The following is a 19131-nucleotide window of genomic DNA, read 5'->3' on the forward strand; positions in this document are numbered from 1 at the left end:
TTAGGAAACGAAGCAGGTAACTCTTAACTTTTATGAATGGGTTTGAGACTTTAGTCTTTGAAACTTTAGGGGACCTTGATCTATTAGATTTGTAACACTCCAAAGAGCAAAGATTCATTCGTATCAAAGAAATGACTAATTTAGAGAAACTGCCAGCAGAATCATGCATTCAATCGATTTGTTCAAACGTCTCTTTTGAACTTGAATCATTTTCGTTATTTGATGAAAGATAGAACACACAGTAGACAAGTCTGTTCCTAAATTGATGAAATAGAGCACAATAGACAAGTGTTCCTAAAATGAAAGTCACTTAATATTAACTTTTGTATAAAATCTAAAAATGTTAAAATTGTTGTATAAAATAAATTTTTCATTTGCAAAGTCTCTTTATAATCATTCAAAAGCTGTTACCCTCCTTAGTTCATCGCAATCTCACAAACTTCCATTTTAATGAATGCCATTTTAATGAATGAAGCTCTCTACAGTGCACACTGAATCTATTATTGTCATTACACTTTGTTTGTTACAATGAATGACAAAAACTGCAGCCTGCTTTCATGATCTGTGCTGTGAGGAGCAGGACGCGTTGCGATAGAGAAGCATTTATATTGGCTGCAATCTGCAGGCAAAAGACGCATTGCGCAGTGAACCATAAACACAGCGCTACGTTTATGTGCAGAACTGGGGTTGCTTTCATAGTCTTTTGAATTGATAAAATATAGAAATCACTTTAATTTCCAAATAAACCTAATGAGTTGGAAGTGAAACGCCACCCCCCTCGAAATTCCATCCCTGCCAATAACATGAGTTCACTGGTCAAACCAATTAGTGGGCCTTTCAAAATACAGGGCTCATAAATCACTAATGGGAACTTAATGGGGTAGATCAAAAGTAGGAGTACTTTTCTCCACATTTTAAACATACCGCTAGCTTTTACTGGGACTTCACATTACCAGTCTCAGATTGTCAGGATTACTTGGTCAATCAATATACTATCTTGAATAACTCTGCCCACCAACACTAAGAAGCTGAAATTGCATTACGGATGGAGATGCTCCTCCCCAGACCAGACCAGACCAGACCAGATGAGTTAAGTCATTATATAAAAATACCCTTGCAGTGGAAAATACAGCATGCTTTTCAACATGACAATACACAATGCCTCAAGGCCAACATGACAGAGGTTTGCAAAATAAACTGTAACGGCACAGCTGCACTACTTGGGGATTCTCCAAGTCTGAATGGATTTTTGTTATTTTCTCATCCCTTGTGACAAGCAAAACAAGGGTGGGGCAGTAAAACAGTGAGAAATGCTTATTTTCTCACCTGCCAAAATAGAAACAAATGAAGGTTGCTGGATGTTTGTTACATCTCCACAACTGTCAACTCTCATAAAGGATATCATACATCACATATAGTGTTAATGTATGTCCTCTTAAGGCTACTCACCCAAGGAGTTCAGATGACCAGAGACCATGGTCGTGTCCTTCATAGAGACCACCTCTACTTATACCATTCTGTCATGTCATGCATTAGTCAGCACGCAGTTCAACTAAACACAAATAAATGTCATTCTGACACAAATATAATTCTCCTTTGTTATGAATTATATGACCTTTTAGCAGGTGGGCGTAATGTGTGCGCCATCGCTTTTGTAAATAGCTGAACAGTGACACCTTGTGGTTTACTTACAGCATCCACGTAATCCAACCATTATGAGAGAGAGAAAAAAGTATACTGTTGTAAACTAAACAAATCATCGGTGTTATTTAAAACTATGGGCACTTTTGTCACAATTTAAAAGTAATATTTACCTTGACTGTTCTCTTTATTTTCACAGATACTGCGTCATATTTAACCAAAACATGCTCTTTAGTGACACTTTCGGGGGAAAAAAATTAACGTTTGTTGTGGAAATGACGCAAAAACTAGGAGACAGTCGTATTTATAAAAATAAATAAATAAATAACTTGAATAAATGTATTTGTTTAGAGCGACGTAATTTTTTAATGTGATAATTCTCGACAAGTTTGAAACATTGGACTACATTCCTTTTGAATATGACTAAGAAGTAACAATCAGTGTACATTAAAGTAGCAGATTCTTTCTGATATTATGTGTGCGTGTGTCAAAATCAGATTGTTTATTTAGTGCAAAGCCTGCAGTTAATCTGGGACATTTTAAGATTCAGTCAGTGGAAACAAATGGCCTCCTGTTACACAGAGGCCCAATAATTATACAAAGTGGGTTCATTAAACTCTGAGCTTCATTAACAAAGACGTCCTTCACAATTATGAAAGGGATTCCAGCCTAATGAATTAGTTCTGTAAACAGCTCAAGGTTATCTGTTTATGTGCTGTCTCATGACCGGGAATTACTGCACAGATTTTCTCAGGAGATTCAAAAACAAAACTGAGAAGCACAGGCTACTTTATAGTTAAGTTATTGTTATATTATTTTAACTCACTCATCTTGATTTCCTAATATAACATATATGGGAAAAGACAAATAAGTTAAATGACTCCGAAACAGCTTTACTGAGACTATTAATAAGCATAGACTTAAACAAAATATATACTAAAATGTAGCAACCTGTATTACTAACATTACAAACTATCAGCACACATATTGGATGGTGTTTAGACACTCTCACTACTCAAAACCAATTTTTTTTTTTTTACTCTGATATATGTGAATATTTGTGCACACCAGATTCCTAACAACAGATAGAGCTGGCCTTAGCAAACACATAACAGGAATGAGTTATTACACGTGACTACTGATAACCACCACATAAATTTGGAAGAGAATGCATTGACTTCATTCCCATAACAAACCTTCAAATATTAACCATTGTTTTGGCATTCGTAACAAAAAAGAAGGACACAAACCATTTCATTGCAAATCACTGGCAATTTAGTAGCTACTAATATGCTTTTTAAATGTGAGTTTACTATATAACAGAAACGAATACAGCCATTTTTTCTTTAGGCTTCAGTGTTAACTGGGTTAGTATAATACTTTAGCAGGTAAAATGCCTGGTAAACAGTATTGTTCCTCGCACCAGGAGGGAGACGGTCTATTTATATCTGATTGTTTTTACTGTGCAGACAGTCAGCCACCGTTCAGACTTTGCTAGGCTCTGCTCTATGTGAGGGAAATGATCCCTACAAGCGTGTCTTATGTTTATATATGTTATAAACGCACTGCCATGAAGACACCCAAGCGGGAAGCGCAGATCCACACGGCACTGTTATAAATAACAGCTGCAGCAGTGTTCAGCTGTGATGTATGATCCAGATAAATTATTTGTGGAGGCTATAACACATACTTTGCAACAGACACACACATAGAACTGAAGCACATTTTGTAAAATGATAGTCTCTCTCTTAAGATTTCCAATGACAGAGATGGTCGGCCTGAGAGCAGCCATATATGGCTAAAACCTTTGCACTCTCATCAAGCAGAATATGAGAACATATTTGCAGGATGAGTTGTCTGCATGGAGCCAGGCCAAAACTGTATAACTCCAAAATTCCCTGACACTGGATACTCACCCATCGGAAGCCCCTCACAGTCTGACATTATGGAGTAAAGTGGAAAATTCTCTCTGAGTGGATAGTGTCCAAAACAAAACTCTGACGATGAAACAAATGGCTCTTTGAGATTGCGTACACCATCCGACCTCTCTGCTTCTGCCCTCGCTGGCCAGCTGAGAACCATGGGATGCAAAGAATGCATATCAAGCACTCATGGTCCCGGCGACTATTGGACGATAAATATGTTTACACCCTCCCTCTTTCCTCTAGAGGCAATCCATTAAATCTGACCGGCCTGCTACACTGAGAGGCTCCATAACCGGATATAAATGCTGTCACTCTAGTTATTTTGAAGCCAGATGAACCCATCCAAACCTAAATTTAACAGTGGCTACAAATGAGTGACAGCTATTTGAAGTTTCATTTCTTGTTCTAAAATAGAAACAAAGAAAAAAGACAATTGTTTATTTATTGCCTGTATTGTTGTATCAATGTCACATGTGTATCATTAAGTTTTATAAGTAATCTTAAATCACTGTTATATGGGGAATTATTATGGAATAATAATCATCATCACCACCACTACAAGCATCATCATCGTCATTGTTGTTGTTTTTTTTTTTAGTATTATTTTATATAACAGTTATTATTATTATTATAACATTGGCTGCCACTTTCCGTATTTTACATAAAACTCAAAATGTGTTTATTCAAAATGTGTTTGATAACTCAAAATAATGGAGCAAGTTGCTTCTATTATTACGAACAATTGTGGTAGCCTGTGGTATTCACCGGTCAGATATGTATCAAGTTCATTAAGAATTTTAACTAATCTTAAAGGGATAGTTCACCCAAAAATGAAATTTCTGTCATTCCTGATCATTTACTCACCCTCAAGTTGTCCAAAACTTGTGTGAGTTTCTTCCTGCCGTTGAGCAGAATCTTGTTAATGTTGGTAACCAAGCAATTGACGGTAGCCATTGAATTCCATAGTATGGGAAAAATTACTATGGAAGTCAATGGCTACCGTCAACTGTTTGGTTACCAATAGTTTTTTTTTTTTATATATAATTTATATATATATGAATAGAAAGAAAGCTTATTTGACAGATTTAGTTGATAATCCCTTTAAATTTTAAATAAGAAAAAAAGAAAGAAAGAAAGCTTATTAGACAGATTTAGTTGATACTCCACTTTATACAGTGGGTGTATTGGGACAGTTTGCAAGTACACCACCAGGTGGCACTGTTGTAGCAAAGTTACATTTAAGCTCTCAGTTGATTTATTGTTTTTTGTTTGGTTGCTTTTGGATTTTTCCTTGAAATGGAAAACACACTGAGAACTAATAGGCTATTATGAACGTTTTAATTCACATAAAGTGAAAAGGGCAAATTAATTATGTGCCACCACAACCCCATCAACACATAGCCTATACTCCTTCACTGACACAAACCTGAAATGTGTTCCTTACAACTTATATTATTCTTGACATCACTTAGCATGATCATTAATGTCAGTTAAAAATATAACAATAATGTGAGTGGAAAACTGACACACCAAGCACATTTACAAAACTTGCACACATTGCACATGTTATTTTCTCTCCTTAAAATGTACTATTGTTTTTCTGTTTTATAAGTTTCACAAAGCACAATTAAAATCTTTACAAGTACTTCTTGGAACCTGCTTTAGTCCCTCCAGTGTATTTGGACCCCTGGATAGAAACCACTGAATTAATTGCCATTTTGAACTTATTATTTGGAATCTTTTAATAGGTGTTTTGATATTTTTAGATTTGCCTCTAACTGATCAAAATCTTGATCAGTTGAGCTGATGATAGGTTACTGTAAACTATGCCAAGTGTTTGACTTTCAAAAATATGTTTGCTTTGGGGGAGTCTCTCTGAAAACACCGTAGGTCAATCTTAGGTCCCCATCAATGCCTTGGAAAGTTTACAACTGGGTTTTTCAGAGTTGCCAGATTACTTCTGAGTTCTTTCTGTATTGTTTAGGATATAATGTCAGGAACCTACATAAGAAAGTCATTTACATGGCTCTGAATCAGTTGTCTTTGGCTCAGTCCCCATTCTCTGCTGGACTTCAGTAGACCCTTTGAGACCTCCACATGGTTGAATCCTTATTTGCAAAAGAGCGTGGGGGGCTCACTCTCTCCAAACGTAACTTCACCCCCATGTCAAAACCAACCTCCAAACATAACCTCAGCCCCCACCTCCAACTGTAACCCATCCAGTCCCACAGAGTTTGGATCAGTCCTGTTGTTTTCTCAGAGGAATCACTGAAAATTACTTTAACCGCCCTAATGTACTCCTGAAACACCCAGAAATGGTGCTGATTATCACAAATTGATAGTAAAAAGTCTGAGAGTCACGCTAAATGGTGTTTAAAGAGGCCCTTGTACACGTGACAGATTTTACAACACCAAAGATTACATGTCTTAACATATTAAGCATAATTTAAAAAGAAGGTGGACATTTCACCTTAGCCGAGCCTTAAACTGGAGAACCTCTGCCAGAAAGCCAGTTTAGTGACTCATTAGTCCATTTGGCTGTGATTTGCATTTAATTAATAATCCTGAAAGACATGTACTGGCTCTATTGTAATGATGCTGACTAATGAACTCCTAATGGTGCCAGATTTAACAGTCTCCTGACTGATTCCTTAACTGTTTTATGGATATTGGAGCAATCTGCTAATTACAGTACAGACTTAACACACTGTGTCTGAAAGTTTTTATGCAAACTGTGATAATAAGTTGAATAATTTCTGAACTCTTTTACTTATAGTCAAAGTAAATGAACAACAGTTCTTGTATTTGATTTGTCAGCTAGATGTAAATCAGTGACAATCTGATCATGTAGAGCTGGAACATATAGAGTAATTTCTAACTATATATATATATAAATATAAAATCAGATATTTCTTTATAATTTTCAATAACACTTTATAATACAGGGACCAATTTCCACTATTAATTAGTTGCTTATTAGCCAAATCGTGACCAAATTGTCTTATTTTGTCATGGCTAATCAACTTTTTGATTCTGATAATATATATATATATATATATATATATATATATATATATATATATATATATATAATATCATCTTTATTTAGCTGCATCTGAGTCATAACTGATTGATGAGTAATGATTTTTTTTTTGTCATGGCTTTATTTTCTCAAACTGAACATTCTGACTTGGTTTAAACTTTATATATTTTTTTAAATATTTTATTAAAAAGGAAATTTATTTTGTCATGACTGCCACTGAATTTTTGGTTCAGTTAAAACGTTATTCTTTATTTTAAGAATACATATTTATTTTGTCATAGCTGCTGCTGAACTATTTGATTTGGTTAAAACCTTATTAATCATCATTAAATTGTTTTATTATTATTGTTTTATACATTTTGATCCAGATAAAACTTATAAACGCTTATTAAAACACTTTATTAAAAACAAATATTTGTCATAGCTGTTATCGAACATTTTAGTTGTAAGACCAATCAGGCTGAAGAAACTACAATAATCAATAAATATTATTAATAATAAAATGTAGTAGTTTTCTCAGATATTATATATGGATTAAACTAAAAACAACTTCAGTGGTGATTTATCTCAAATAAATCTCTGTAGATGTCAAAACAATCAAGTAAACATGTTCTAGTCCCCTGAGAAACTGTAAAACAGGCACGAGGTTAGAAGGCCCTCGGAAACAAAAGGCTTCCCAGCTTTGATTTCTCCAGCAGCTGGCCCAGCACCAGAACCAGAGCCTCCAGCTCTCTGCCAGCATCTTCAGGCCAGCCAGACCGAGAATGATTTACAGAAGCTATGTGTCAATCCACAACAGTGGAAAGAAGACCTGGTGGACCCACTATGATGGATGACCCTTAACTGTGGCATGACTTAAAGGCATTACAGGAGGGCAGAGAGGAGGAGGAGGGGGCGTTAGCTTCAAACAAAAAGCACATGAAGCACTTCATGTGGGAGTACGAGCAGACATCTCAAGACTTTGATGTATTTCTGAATTTGACATGCTCGAGAGGGCAAACAAAAGAATGAGAAAGAATGAGAATGAGAAACCTGTTAACAAATTCTACATCCAGTAAATGCTTTCATGAAACTGTGACCTTCATATGACAACAACTTTCTTGTCTCATCTCATTTGTTGTGTTGAATCTGATCGGGGAAACAGATCTAAATGCTACTAGAATTAGAAACCATTTCATATGGTAGTACTAACTGGACCAGTATGAAAAACTATACTTTAAAAAATTTATTATGGAAATAATATACTTTAAAAGAATATACTTATATATATGTTAATTCCAATTAAAAGAAAATGCATTATAGTTTAATGTATATTAAATGTGATTTATTGAACACTTCTTTGAACAACTTAAGTAGGAATTAAGTCCATTTTTATATTTACCTTCATAATTCTATTGTCTTTGAAATGTGGTTAAAGTGTACTGCCGAATACACTGACAAGCATTTAATAGTAAGCTAATTTAATGTCATTTCTATTAAAACTTGTATTTGTAATTACATTTTTTAATAATGAAGTTGAAAATTAGTACTTTTAAATATATATTCACTTTAAATGTAATGAGTAACACACTACATTTAATTACTATCATAGCTAACAAAAATATGTTCTGATGATGTTTTGCTAAAGTAATAAAAAGTATTATTTTATTTTTAAATGCTCTCTTTTTTATATTTAAAACCCCTTTTTAGTGTTCTGTATTTGTACTTATTTAAAGAACAAAACAATATTTATTGTATTAGTTTCTACAAGTTTAGAATCTAACCCCTTAAGTGGCCTTTTATTTTATTAGAATTCCATTATCTGCAAGTAGAGTTTTAAAAATATACTTTTAAGATTTGAAGTTACATGACAAGAACACCTTCAAGTGAGCTTCTTTTTCACAAGTGTAAAGAAGATAAATGATACCATCGATAACAGATTTTATTGCTTATTTCAGATTCAAATGTTGTTAGAATGGTCTTGACCATTCAGACTGAAGTAGACAGGAGCTGTATTTGTAAACCTATTACAGAAAATAGCTGCCCAGAGGCAGAACCAAAATGCTTGAGTGAACTGCTTTAAAAGGACTTTAATTATGCTCTCAAAACTGGTACTGCTGAAGCTTATCCTGCATGTATTAGCAGAGTCAATCTACACAAAAGTCAGAGAACTGAATCCTCCATAGAGATCTCTTGGAGTTCCTCACAGCTTTACGCACACAAATGCAACATATTTTTAAACCACAAGCTCTGGCTTGCTTTTGGGCTACATATCCTTTCCAGATGGAGGTCATGAATAAGAGTGATAGAAATAAGTTGAGTGAAACAGGAAACTAAAGAAACAAAATGGCAGGGAAAGAGCACGGTGCAATACCAATCCACTTCAACGCTGTCAGTTAAAACCACAGAGGCACAGAGCCCCATATATGAGACACTGGGAGGTAAGGACGACAGGAATCTCTATGTATCCTTACCCAAAAAACAAACAGCAGAAATGTACTGTAATACTGGGGTGTGGGCGATGCAACTGTGATTCAGACTGAGATTCAAGAGCCAACACAAATAGAGAGAGAGAAAAAAGAAAACAGCCACAAGTTGCCAACATGTTCTTTCATTCTTGACATTGTAAAACATATGTAGCGCTTTTCAAAAAACCTAGAGTGTGTTTTAAACACTGTAGTGTTTCCATCTGTGTGCTGTGATGCATAGATTTGTGAGAAAAAAACAGCTACAAGTCATGTCTGCCATTACTGTGTCAAAGTGCAAGCCAAGAAAAACACAGCAGAATCCAGAAATGTAATTGTGGGATGAAAGGTTTCAAACCCCATTTGATGACCGTTGTATTTTTTTCCACTTTAAAAGCACACTGGAAGCCACAAAATAAGTGTAGTGGCATCACTGTAAGGGTCAGTGACAAATAAGTGTTTCCACAAGAAATTAAAGGAAAAAATCTTTTAAAAATCTAGTTAAAAACACATGTGCCAAGTTTAAAAAAAAAATGTATTCTTTGTATTTGTGTTGATTTCATATAGCATTGAAAAACATTTACAAAAAGGTTAAAATTTTAAATGTCACATGATGATGAACTGAAAAATACATTTTTATCTTAATGTGAGTGAGTATATATAATCTAATTAATCATTATTATTAATTTTTGCAGACTGACATCATACAACGCAAACTAACCATTTGTTGTCATTAAAAAGTAAAATTATATCCAAGATTTATTAACCTTGACACATAGTCATGAGGGTCTGCAGGGTCCTATGATATCATTTCCTGTTTTTTTATGGGGTTTTTTCCCCACACATTAGTCACACCACATGACTTTGAAATATTACAGTAATAAGAAATAAAGAAGTTTTGTTAAAATATATACACATTTTGTAGTTAATTTTACTTAAAGATTAAATCAGACCACTTAATGAGGTTTTATTTTCAATAAATTCATCATTTTAACTAGTCTTTTTTCTTCATTATATCAGGAAAGTTGTACCACCCTGACATGTTTTATGTCCCCTAAATAGTAAAATAAGTGTATTTTAATCATTTTGTATCAACTGCATATTAACCCCCCCCCAAAAAAAAAAAAAAAAAAACCCGTGACCATATTGTCACTGACCCGTGAATCACATCACGATCACATGATTTAAATGCTTGGATAATTCTTTAACTACTACTCTGCATTAAGTCATGTCAAGTTTTTCAGATAATGTTAAATAATTGCATAAGACCTTATCAGTGGCCAAACCCAAGGAGCTCCAGGGCAATGCAAGAGGGACAATGGCTTCCACCTAAACATTCCCTGCCCCTGAAACCATAGCTGGGCTTATCTGGGCATATCTATGTAGTCATGAATGGAAACCCCTAACTAGGGCAGATGGCAGCCCCATTCGTGTGCTAACAGCAGATTTACTTTAATTGTTCTTAATGCTCCTTTGTTTTGGGGCTCCTCCATGAGAAAGGGGCCTCAAACAAGCTGCATTTACATGTAACAATTCAACTATAATGACCCTCCAAGTGATTTATTGGTATGCGGTGGAAAGGTTTTGTGTAAACTTTGTGCTTGGAGGTCTCCTCAGAAATAGCTGGTAAAATGCAAGCAGAGGAGAATGGAAAGACCGACAGTTGATTTCACACCTGAAAAGTGAATTAACAGAAAGCACTGATAACATTCAGATGGTAATGTGATGTAGTTAATGCAGCAAGGTTTCTGTTAAAGTGACTTTTCGCTGATGTGCTAAATAAACTGTGCTTAGTAATGAAACACAGAGACAAACTGTGAAAAAAATTCTTTTATTACTTAGTTTGTATTTTTTTAAAAAAAAGTATTAAAATAAAACACAGAACGGAGAACGAACATATACACACAAATAACATTCAAATCTCTTTCTTTGAAAGAACAAGAAAACGGACACACCCATGGGATGAAGTCTGGCATTCTTCTGATATATCTAGCTTTCTATCAGTTAATGCAGAAAGGACAATGGCGCTCACCACATTCCTGCGCTTTTGTGGTTTCAGCACTTTTCCGCCTATTGACATGGTTCTCGGCACATACTGGCATCCAGCAAAATGCTGCAAACTTCTGGCCTCATTAACATCAAAGTAAATCTGTGAAAGAGCTTGTTTTCTTTTTCCTCCTGCAGGCATCAGCCAGTGAAAAATAGGCTCAATGTCCTTGCAGTGGACCGTGCCATGTGAACGTAAGACAGGAGGAACAGTTAAAAAGCTGTATTTTTCTTGCTGATTTTTTTTTCTTCAGGTTAATTATACCTGAAGGGAAATCCTTTTAACCGCTCCTTGGCAGCATGTAGGATTGGCAGGAAGATCAAACAGCCATTCAGTAAGATGCCTATAAATATAACACATTCATTTGTCTCAAAATTGTCCCCTTCCCCCTCAGTTTCTCTGGCTTTCTCAAAGCACTGCTCCCGAGGCTTTAACCCTCCTCATGTACACTGCTGAGTTCACATCTGGAACCAGATGGCTGAAGCCACTTCTGAAAGAGGCAAGAAGTCGACCTGCAAGTAAAGGCAAAGAGAGCCTTGGGTTAGACACAGCCTTTTCCAAACAGACACAACAGTCATGCATTGAGAAGATTTATAATGCTGAACAGAGGCAGTAGCCGCTTTATTGAAGGCCTGCTCATCAGACAGATATTTATTTGATGTTTCAGAGGTTTCTGTGCTGTGTTTTGACAAAGCAAGGCAGTTCTGAGGATTTATTGCTACCATTTTCCATATAAATCACATTCTTTCTCAGAAAATCATTACATTAATCATTACTTTTGGTTTACTTGAGAAGAATATTGAAAAGATATGAACTGCATTCAGAGTATATATTTAAATGAAGTTCATCAGGATAATGGTAAGGATAATGCTTTAAAAACTATTATTTTTTTAAATGAATTTTTTTAATGTATAATTTTTCAATGTACATTATCTGAAAGTTTTCTTTTTCTTTTTTTTTAATTAATTTTCTTTTTTTTTTTTAATGAAACATTGTTTTAAACAAATCTAACAAAATGTGGTAGGTTAGATTTATGGTTTTACATAAATCTAACAAAACTAAATGAAGGTTATTCATAAAACAAAAGAATATTAAGGAAAAGGAAAAATATTCAAAATATGAAACTATTAAAATATTATACACAATCTTTCAAAAATGTTTTACAAAATAGGTATCTTGTTAAGCATTTTTAGATATTTTACTGAAAGACATGATGAAAATACAATAGTGATAATTTTTTTTCTGCTGGGTTTTGGGATCTGTTTTGAATTAAATATGGCTTTTTAATCTATTAATTCATATTTAATTCATAATTCATATTTATCTATTAAATCATACAAATAAAAAACACTTGTTTTTGGTTTTATAAAATATGTTACCTTTTTTGTCACTTTTTTACGCCAAAGAACAAAACTTGATTATTTTGTAAAAGCTGCTAATGATGTAAATGGAATCAAAGAATCCAAAGCAAACACTGACCTGTCCATGTTTTTTCACTACTGAGAGAGAAGCTTGTGCACTGTGGATGAGAACTGCAGATGAGCGCGGCCTCTCTGGCACTGTGCACAGACAGCACGCAGCCCTGCTGCTTGTATGACGGCCAGCATCTGTATTCCATATTTGCAACACTCCTCATTCCTTTCAGGACAGCATAATCTGCACAAACAGGAAAACTGCATCAAAACTATTCCAGGATCCTCTCAACACTGTTGCAACACCCATCTGTAAAATATTACCATGTTCAGAGACTCAGAGAAGACTCACAGTAGAGGTGGCAGAATCTCATGTTACTAAATGTGTGCGTGCACATGTGAGGACAACAAAAGGCAGCGGTGGCTCTGCCAAAATCTCAAAATAGAGGGGAATGTGTGGAAACTTTCTACGAGAGTTGTTGTGAACGCGTTTGGACATAAGATTTTAATATTTTTTTTTACAATGCTTGGCTGTTTAAATGCCTCTGTGCAGCTTTATTGTGGCAGTGTGATTGATTTATGGGTGTCAAAGCTCACAGGGAGGGAGTGAGAGAGTCTTTCGGGCTACAAAACTTGCCCTTGAAGATGGATTGAGTTACACAGGTTTTATGACTGAAGTACATCTTCTTAAAGGTGCAGTCGGAGACACATCACGCTGAGAGCACTGCGTATATCTGGAATGCTTTTCGTTGTAGTTATGATTGAATGTGCATGTAATGGGAGTTGAAGTTAAGAAGTATAATTCATCATTAAAATCAACGAATTACCTCTGGTTATTGATGGGGGCAAATTCTCCAGGTGCAGCCCAGATTTGTACATATGCAAAACCTCTTCAAAGGCGACCAGGGTTTCGTTAATGCTTTGCTTTAACTCTCCTGTGACAAGAACATAAATTAAGCTTTTATTATACAATCACTTCAAGAGTTACAGAGTTCATCAAGATGAATTTCACTGAAAAACTCACCTGTGGAGTTCATTATTTGGTGAATAAGAGGTTTCAGCAGTGGGGGAGCTTGATGAGGCAGTAGGTAGGTGAAAAAATACCTGGGGAGGAAAATAACGAATTCATATAATTCATCCGAAACTTGGCCAAGAATAGCAGAGAATCGATTCACTTTGCAAGATCAATATGCTACAACTGATGCCCTGACACACAACGGGGGGGATAATTAATCACAACAGGCACAGGAGGGGAGAAGCTCCCATTAAACTCCCCGCACCGACCATGCCAGACTCTTGTACGACAACTATTTTATTATCTGGCTCAGACAATAAAGGTGGAATGTGGGAAGTGCTCACCTGTAGGCATTGTAGAGGTTCCTCATCTCGTTCAAGCCCTCGCAGGTTCTAGAGAAGGAGCATCGGAGGGTGAAGTTGCGGAGGGGAAACTGCAGCAGGCAGTCTGAGTCCTCTTGACAGGCCGGTTCTTGAATACTTGCATCATCCAAGTCCGTTAATTTGAGTTCTCCTGACACCATAACAAACTGTCGAGGCTGGAAATCCAGCAGGGCTACTGAACCCAGCGGTGAGTGAGACAGATATTGAAGAAGCTGCACTAAACCAAGACAGACCTGTGCACAAACACAATCAATAGTTACTTGTTTGCTTAGGTCTATTTTTATTACCACAAAAAATAACCGATTACTCAATTAATCATTAGAATAATCGACCAATTACCAAAATAATCATTAGTGACAGCCTCTAATATACTAATACTACTAATAGTACTAATACTACTAATTACTATACTACTATTTTTGCAGTCTTCCAGGCATGCTTTTCATTAAAAATATCTAAAATCTCTTAAAACAAGATACATTTACTTGAGAAACAACAAAATACATAAAGTTTATTTTTATAGAATGTTTCTTTAATACAAGCGCATTTGTCTTACTTGTTTTACTCAAGAAGTGGAAAACATTTTTGCCGTGTAAATAGTATTGATTTTGTACACTCATGGTTTATGTATTGTTTTATACCAAAATCTTTCCCCTCAGGCATCAATAAAGTATGTTGATCTTTCTATATGCATAACCTAAATTATGTAAATTTGTTAATATAAACTTTTGCTAACTAGTTTTCACCATATCCATAATTTTTTTTGTTTACTTCCTTATGATATGTTTTAAAACAGGAGAGCACAGCAAAGGTATTAAGTCACCTTTGGATATACCCTTAAAGACAGCATAGCTACAGCTCTTCGAAAACAGAGGAGGATGAAACCAAACACCTTTTGAATAACTCTTGGCCACGTGTTTCAGAGAAGGCAAGAATGTCAAAGAGACGAGTCACTCGATTACAGCCCTTTAGCTTAAACACATTTGTCATCATCAAAAATCAAAGGTGCAGAGTGTCAACACCTGCTTCTTGTATACCAAAGTGAACATGAAAGAAAATACTCTCGCCTCGTGAAACTTGGTATCACCCGCTCCCTCAAACAGTGCCGAGAAATTATCAGGGTAAAGAAAAGTAAAAGGAAGGACATCTGAGACAGACATCTGTCCCTCGGTACTATTTGATCAGGATCAGTTGGTATGGAGATGGGGCTCCAGTTAATCCACCCAAGCCAGAGAATTTCATCCACCCCCACCTCAGGTATGCCCTGTGGGGGGACTGTGGGTGGGGAATCTCTGATTAACACTCCACAGGAGGCCTGGGGGTGGTGCTCTTACCCGAAAGCGCTCTTCCCAGGGGCTCTGCAGGAGCTGTATCATCTGAAGTGGTATCCCCTGCTCCAGAACTGCTGTGATGCCACCAACCAGAGCGCTGTCCTGACATTGACCTTTCAGCTGGAATGAACACAACCAGTTTAGTGGATAAACTGGTGCAAATGCAACCTGTGACATTTCAGCTTTTGCATATCTTATTTATTACATAACCACAGCACAACCTGGAGAGTGAGTCCAAGTTATTGCATAAGGGTGTTTTTCTTACCTCTACAATATTGGGGTGCTGCAGTCTCTGCAATAACACAATCTCCTTCCTCAGTTTGAAAGATACTAGCTCATTACAGCCTTGGGAATCTTGAAAATCTTCCATGCACAATCTCATGTCAGTACCTTGATGGTTTATGGATTTCAGTGCCACAAATAATCCTTGCGGTAATGCTGCTTTTAACACTGTTTTAGTGTAACCTGAACCGAGAAAGTCAACAGCTTTGATGCCACTAAGTTCTTCACAGCCAATATCAGTTTTAGCAGTTACTGGGTTGTCCGAACTTAATTTCCCATTTATATAGACTGCACTGTCATTTGTGGAGAAACTTGGATCCATAAAGCCTTGTTTATTATCAAAAGTGATGTCCAAGAGCTCAAGTTCTTGTTGTCTTTCCTTAAGTTGTTGGAGCAATCTGTCCCGCGCTGGCGTTAGACCATCTGGGCGGCCAGCATCACCAAAAGGTTTGTTCTCCTGGAGACCAAAGTGCCAGTTTTTCAAAATAACTGTTAAAGACAAAAACAACAAAGCAAGAAGTAAAAAAGAGCAAAAGGGATTCCTTGAGAAAGTCATGGTAAGTTCATGTAGGTCCTTTCTGAGTTTTTGCTGTCCAACTCCGACACATTCTCTTCGGTCATACTTCTCTCTGACACGCACAAAACGTGCGCACTGTAATAGTGTAGTAATTGTGAGCTGTGGTAACGCCCCTTGGGCGTGTCTTACTGCTCATGGCCAAATAATCACCTCCCACACAATGCAACTTCGATTGACACACAACCAAAAGAGACTATATGTGCTTTTACCATATCATTGCCCTCTTGAAGAATGTATGTAAAGGATAACATACATTCAGGCGGTCATTATCGCAAATCCCTGACAAGATGATCAGGCCCACGCTTAAACAGCCTGACTGTATCTAGCTTAATACATAAATAAAACACACTGAAATGAAACATTGATTACTTGAGTTGAAATGGTTTTATTATCCTGATAGCTTAAAGCTTTCACAAAGAAAAATATTCCATCTCAGCACAGAGTACGTTAAATATTAATGTAGCCTATATGTTGTTATAAATAATCTAGGCTACTGTTTACCATCACAACAAAGTTAATTTAAATATCCAAAAAAAATCAACATACAAAAATAAATATTGTCCTTTCAGAGCAAAAGTTTCATTTTTTTTTCTGCAACCATTAATATACTAAAATAAATATTGTCCTTTCAGAACAGTTTTATTACAGTCGCAAGACGGCGCCAAAGAGTTGTTTTGTTCCTGCTAGAAGTTCACACGTAACGCTCGTACGTAATAAGAATTAGCTACAGTAATTATTAAATAGCGCCGTGTAACTAAGTATTTAAAAAACAAACAAAAAAAAAAAAAAACATAAAAAATGTTGTCTGGAGGCAGCATTGTAGGACAATGGAAAGAAATGACTTAAAAAAATAGCCATGAAACAAACGCTTGATAGCATGATGCAATAGATTGTTCTGTCTAACTCTTGAAAACTATGTAAATGCTTTAATAATGGATAATGTAAAATTCTCATTATCTCAAATCTTAAAATATGTGAAAACCCCCCAACGGTGGCAGAGAGACTAGGCTATATAAAAACATGTTTCAAGTTGATATCATATTTAAGCAATTCCTCGTACCATAAACATAATTTATTTGACTGTAAAGGTTTTAAAATGTTTTTATTCACTAACAAATTAGAATATGCTTGCAAAGTGAAGGAAATGGTCAGAAATACGATGTTGCAATAGAGGGTTAATGGCTTTCAGTTTATTAAAAACTGCAATGCGAGCTTACCTCTTTATGTCAGGATGCTGTTTTTCTAATGTAAAAGTATTTTATTTAACATATGAGTTGGTCTGATTCACACATATGTCATTCCAAACACAATCCAAACAGAACATGTCACTAAAAACAGAATTCAAATTCACACCTGTAAGTTACCACAGGTGATCCTGCCAGAAGATGTCATTTGAAACACAGTTTACAATTAACATGCATCTCCTCTGAGATCAGATTTCGTCACAAAGACTCGCATTCATTTCAAGGCGCAAGAGAAGGTGTAAATCTCAAAACATACTGATGTTTGTTAAAGTAGTTTTAAGACAGAGAGTGATTTCCTCCTCTCTACAGCATCTGATGAAGTGTGAAATAATATTTGTGACCTATAGTTTCAGTATTACTGAAAGCATTTTTATAACTATAAAACATTGGAATAATGTGTGTAAACACTCACAGTGACACTTACACCAATCATATCCTCCTGGTACACATTATTTTAAAACCAAACAGTTTAGAAACACTAACAAAATAAATGTTTTCAGTATTATTTCACACATACATCTCTTGCCACTGGGAGCCTTTTCTCACTGCTATTTTATTAAGGAAATGTGTCTTTCTGTCTTGAAATACACTGAGGAAATAAAACAATGATGTAGCTTACATCAACACTCTCTGAGAGATATGTGCCACTAGAGATTACTATAAGTGCCAATGCACCCATGATCTGAAGCAAACATGCTCGAATGGATGAGAGGCAACAGCACTATAGGCTAACACATCATGTCAAAGCTTGCTGAGTTAAGGCATGTGAGAAAAAGTCTTTTTCTAGCACACTTTCTGTAGAGAATAGTGAGTCAGAATGATAAATAATAAATCAAGTCAGCGCCATTTAAATTTGTAATGACTTTCATTATATAGTCTTATCACAGCTCATTTGTATAAATGAGTGTGATGTTTCTGCCCAACTAGTGTCAAACATAAAGCTCATAACAATGTAAAATAATGTTGTTTTTCTCACAGCTGAATGACATGTCTATATCTGTTATGTTTATCAGGATCTGCTGGACCAATCCCTCTTTGCAACCAAGATCATTTGTAGCTTTTTAAGTGTCAGAAACAACAACAGAAACTTTCCCACCTTTATTGGTCATAAAAACTGCATCGCTTTTGTGTGACAAAACGCCCAGAATGGGAATCAGCTTTTTATAGGCTTTTCTTCATAATTCTGTGCATTTCAGGAAATGTAAAAGGAAAAAATAAAACAAAATGTAGGTTAATTAATACAAAAATAATGGTAAATACCCTTATTCTGAGAACAGCTTTCAGGAAATCAAACAGTATTATATGTTATATGATCGACTCTTGTCCAGTGTGTGCAAGTAGCCTATGTGTTTGTTTGTTTTTGCCAAAAAAATAAAAATAAAAATAAAAAAAAAACATGAAAATAATAATAAAGAAAAATAAAAACAGGATAAAACACGATTTTGCAAGTTTAGACTCTACAAAAATTTAAAATTAGGAGGGTTTGATCTAATTTTTGAAACCACCTTGGATAAAACATAGGCTACAGAAGTACTCCAAGACGCAAATTTGTGTAATTGACCTTTGACTCAAAAATCCAAGAGTTAATTAAATTTAGCCCGTGCATGTGACAACAAGCCCCAATCTATTCTATCTCATTAGCCAAATTAGAACTGTCATGAACGATTTGCATTGTATGCAGCAAACCATTGCAGCTTCTTGTCATTTGACTGAAAAGAATACCAGGTAATTTCTAATTTCGCTGTGTCTTTGGCTACACACCCTTGCAGTGTTAAGGCGAAGTGGTT

At 35.6% G+C, this 19131-nt stretch overlaps 2 protein-coding genes across 2 annotated transcripts in view; both read right to left on the reverse strand.

Annotated features, from left to right (window-relative positions):
* Positions 1 to 3723, reverse strand: part of eml1 (EMAP like 1) — a 53452-nt gene extending 49729 nt beyond the window's left edge. The window contains exon 1 of the mRNA XM_042742504.1: positions 3558 to 3723. Within this exon, the coding sequence (XP_042598438.1) occupies positions 3558 to 3723 (166 nt within the window). The remainder of the gene's footprint in view (positions 1 to 3557) is intronic.
* Positions 3724 to 10214: 6491 nt separating this feature from the next.
* pkdccb (protein kinase domain containing, cytoplasmic b) lies at positions 10215 to 16166 on the reverse strand. The gene is made up of 7 exons (XM_042742506.1): positions 15507 to 16166; positions 15245 to 15361; positions 13872 to 14143; positions 13537 to 13616; positions 13340 to 13447; positions 12580 to 12756; positions 10215 to 11612 (listed from the first exon to the last, which is right to left on the reverse strand). The coding sequence occupies exons 1-7, from the start codon at positions 16077 to 16079 to the stop codon at positions 11509 to 11511; spliced, it is 1431 nt and encodes a 476-aa protein (XP_042598440.1). The 5' UTR covers positions 16080 to 16166; the 3' UTR covers positions 10215 to 11508.
* Between the last annotated feature and the right edge of the window lie 2965 nt (positions 16167 to 19131).

Source organism: Cyprinus carpio, chromosome B17 (genome assembly GCF_018340385.1).
Source record: "Cyprinus carpio isolate SPL01 chromosome B17, ASM1834038v1, whole genome shotgun sequence".
Lineage (NCBI taxonomy): Eukaryota > Metazoa > Chordata > Actinopteri > Cypriniformes > Cyprinidae > Cyprinus > Cyprinus carpio.

Bases quoted from the DNA above. Each gene is read 5' to 3' on its own strand.
- pkdccb (XM_042742506.1), bottom strand. From the start codon at position 16,079: ATGACTTTCTCAAGGAATCCCTTTTGCTCTTTTTTACTTCTTGCTTTG. The intron at 15,362-15,506 runs GTAAGAAAAACA...TGTTCATTCCAG, and splicing joins AGCACCCCAATATTGTAGAG to CTGAAAGGTCAATGTCAGGA. The intron at 13,448-13,536 runs GTGAGTTTTTCA...TTCTTGTCACAG, and splicing joins CCAAATAATGAACTCCACAG to GAGAGTTAAAGCAAAGCATT.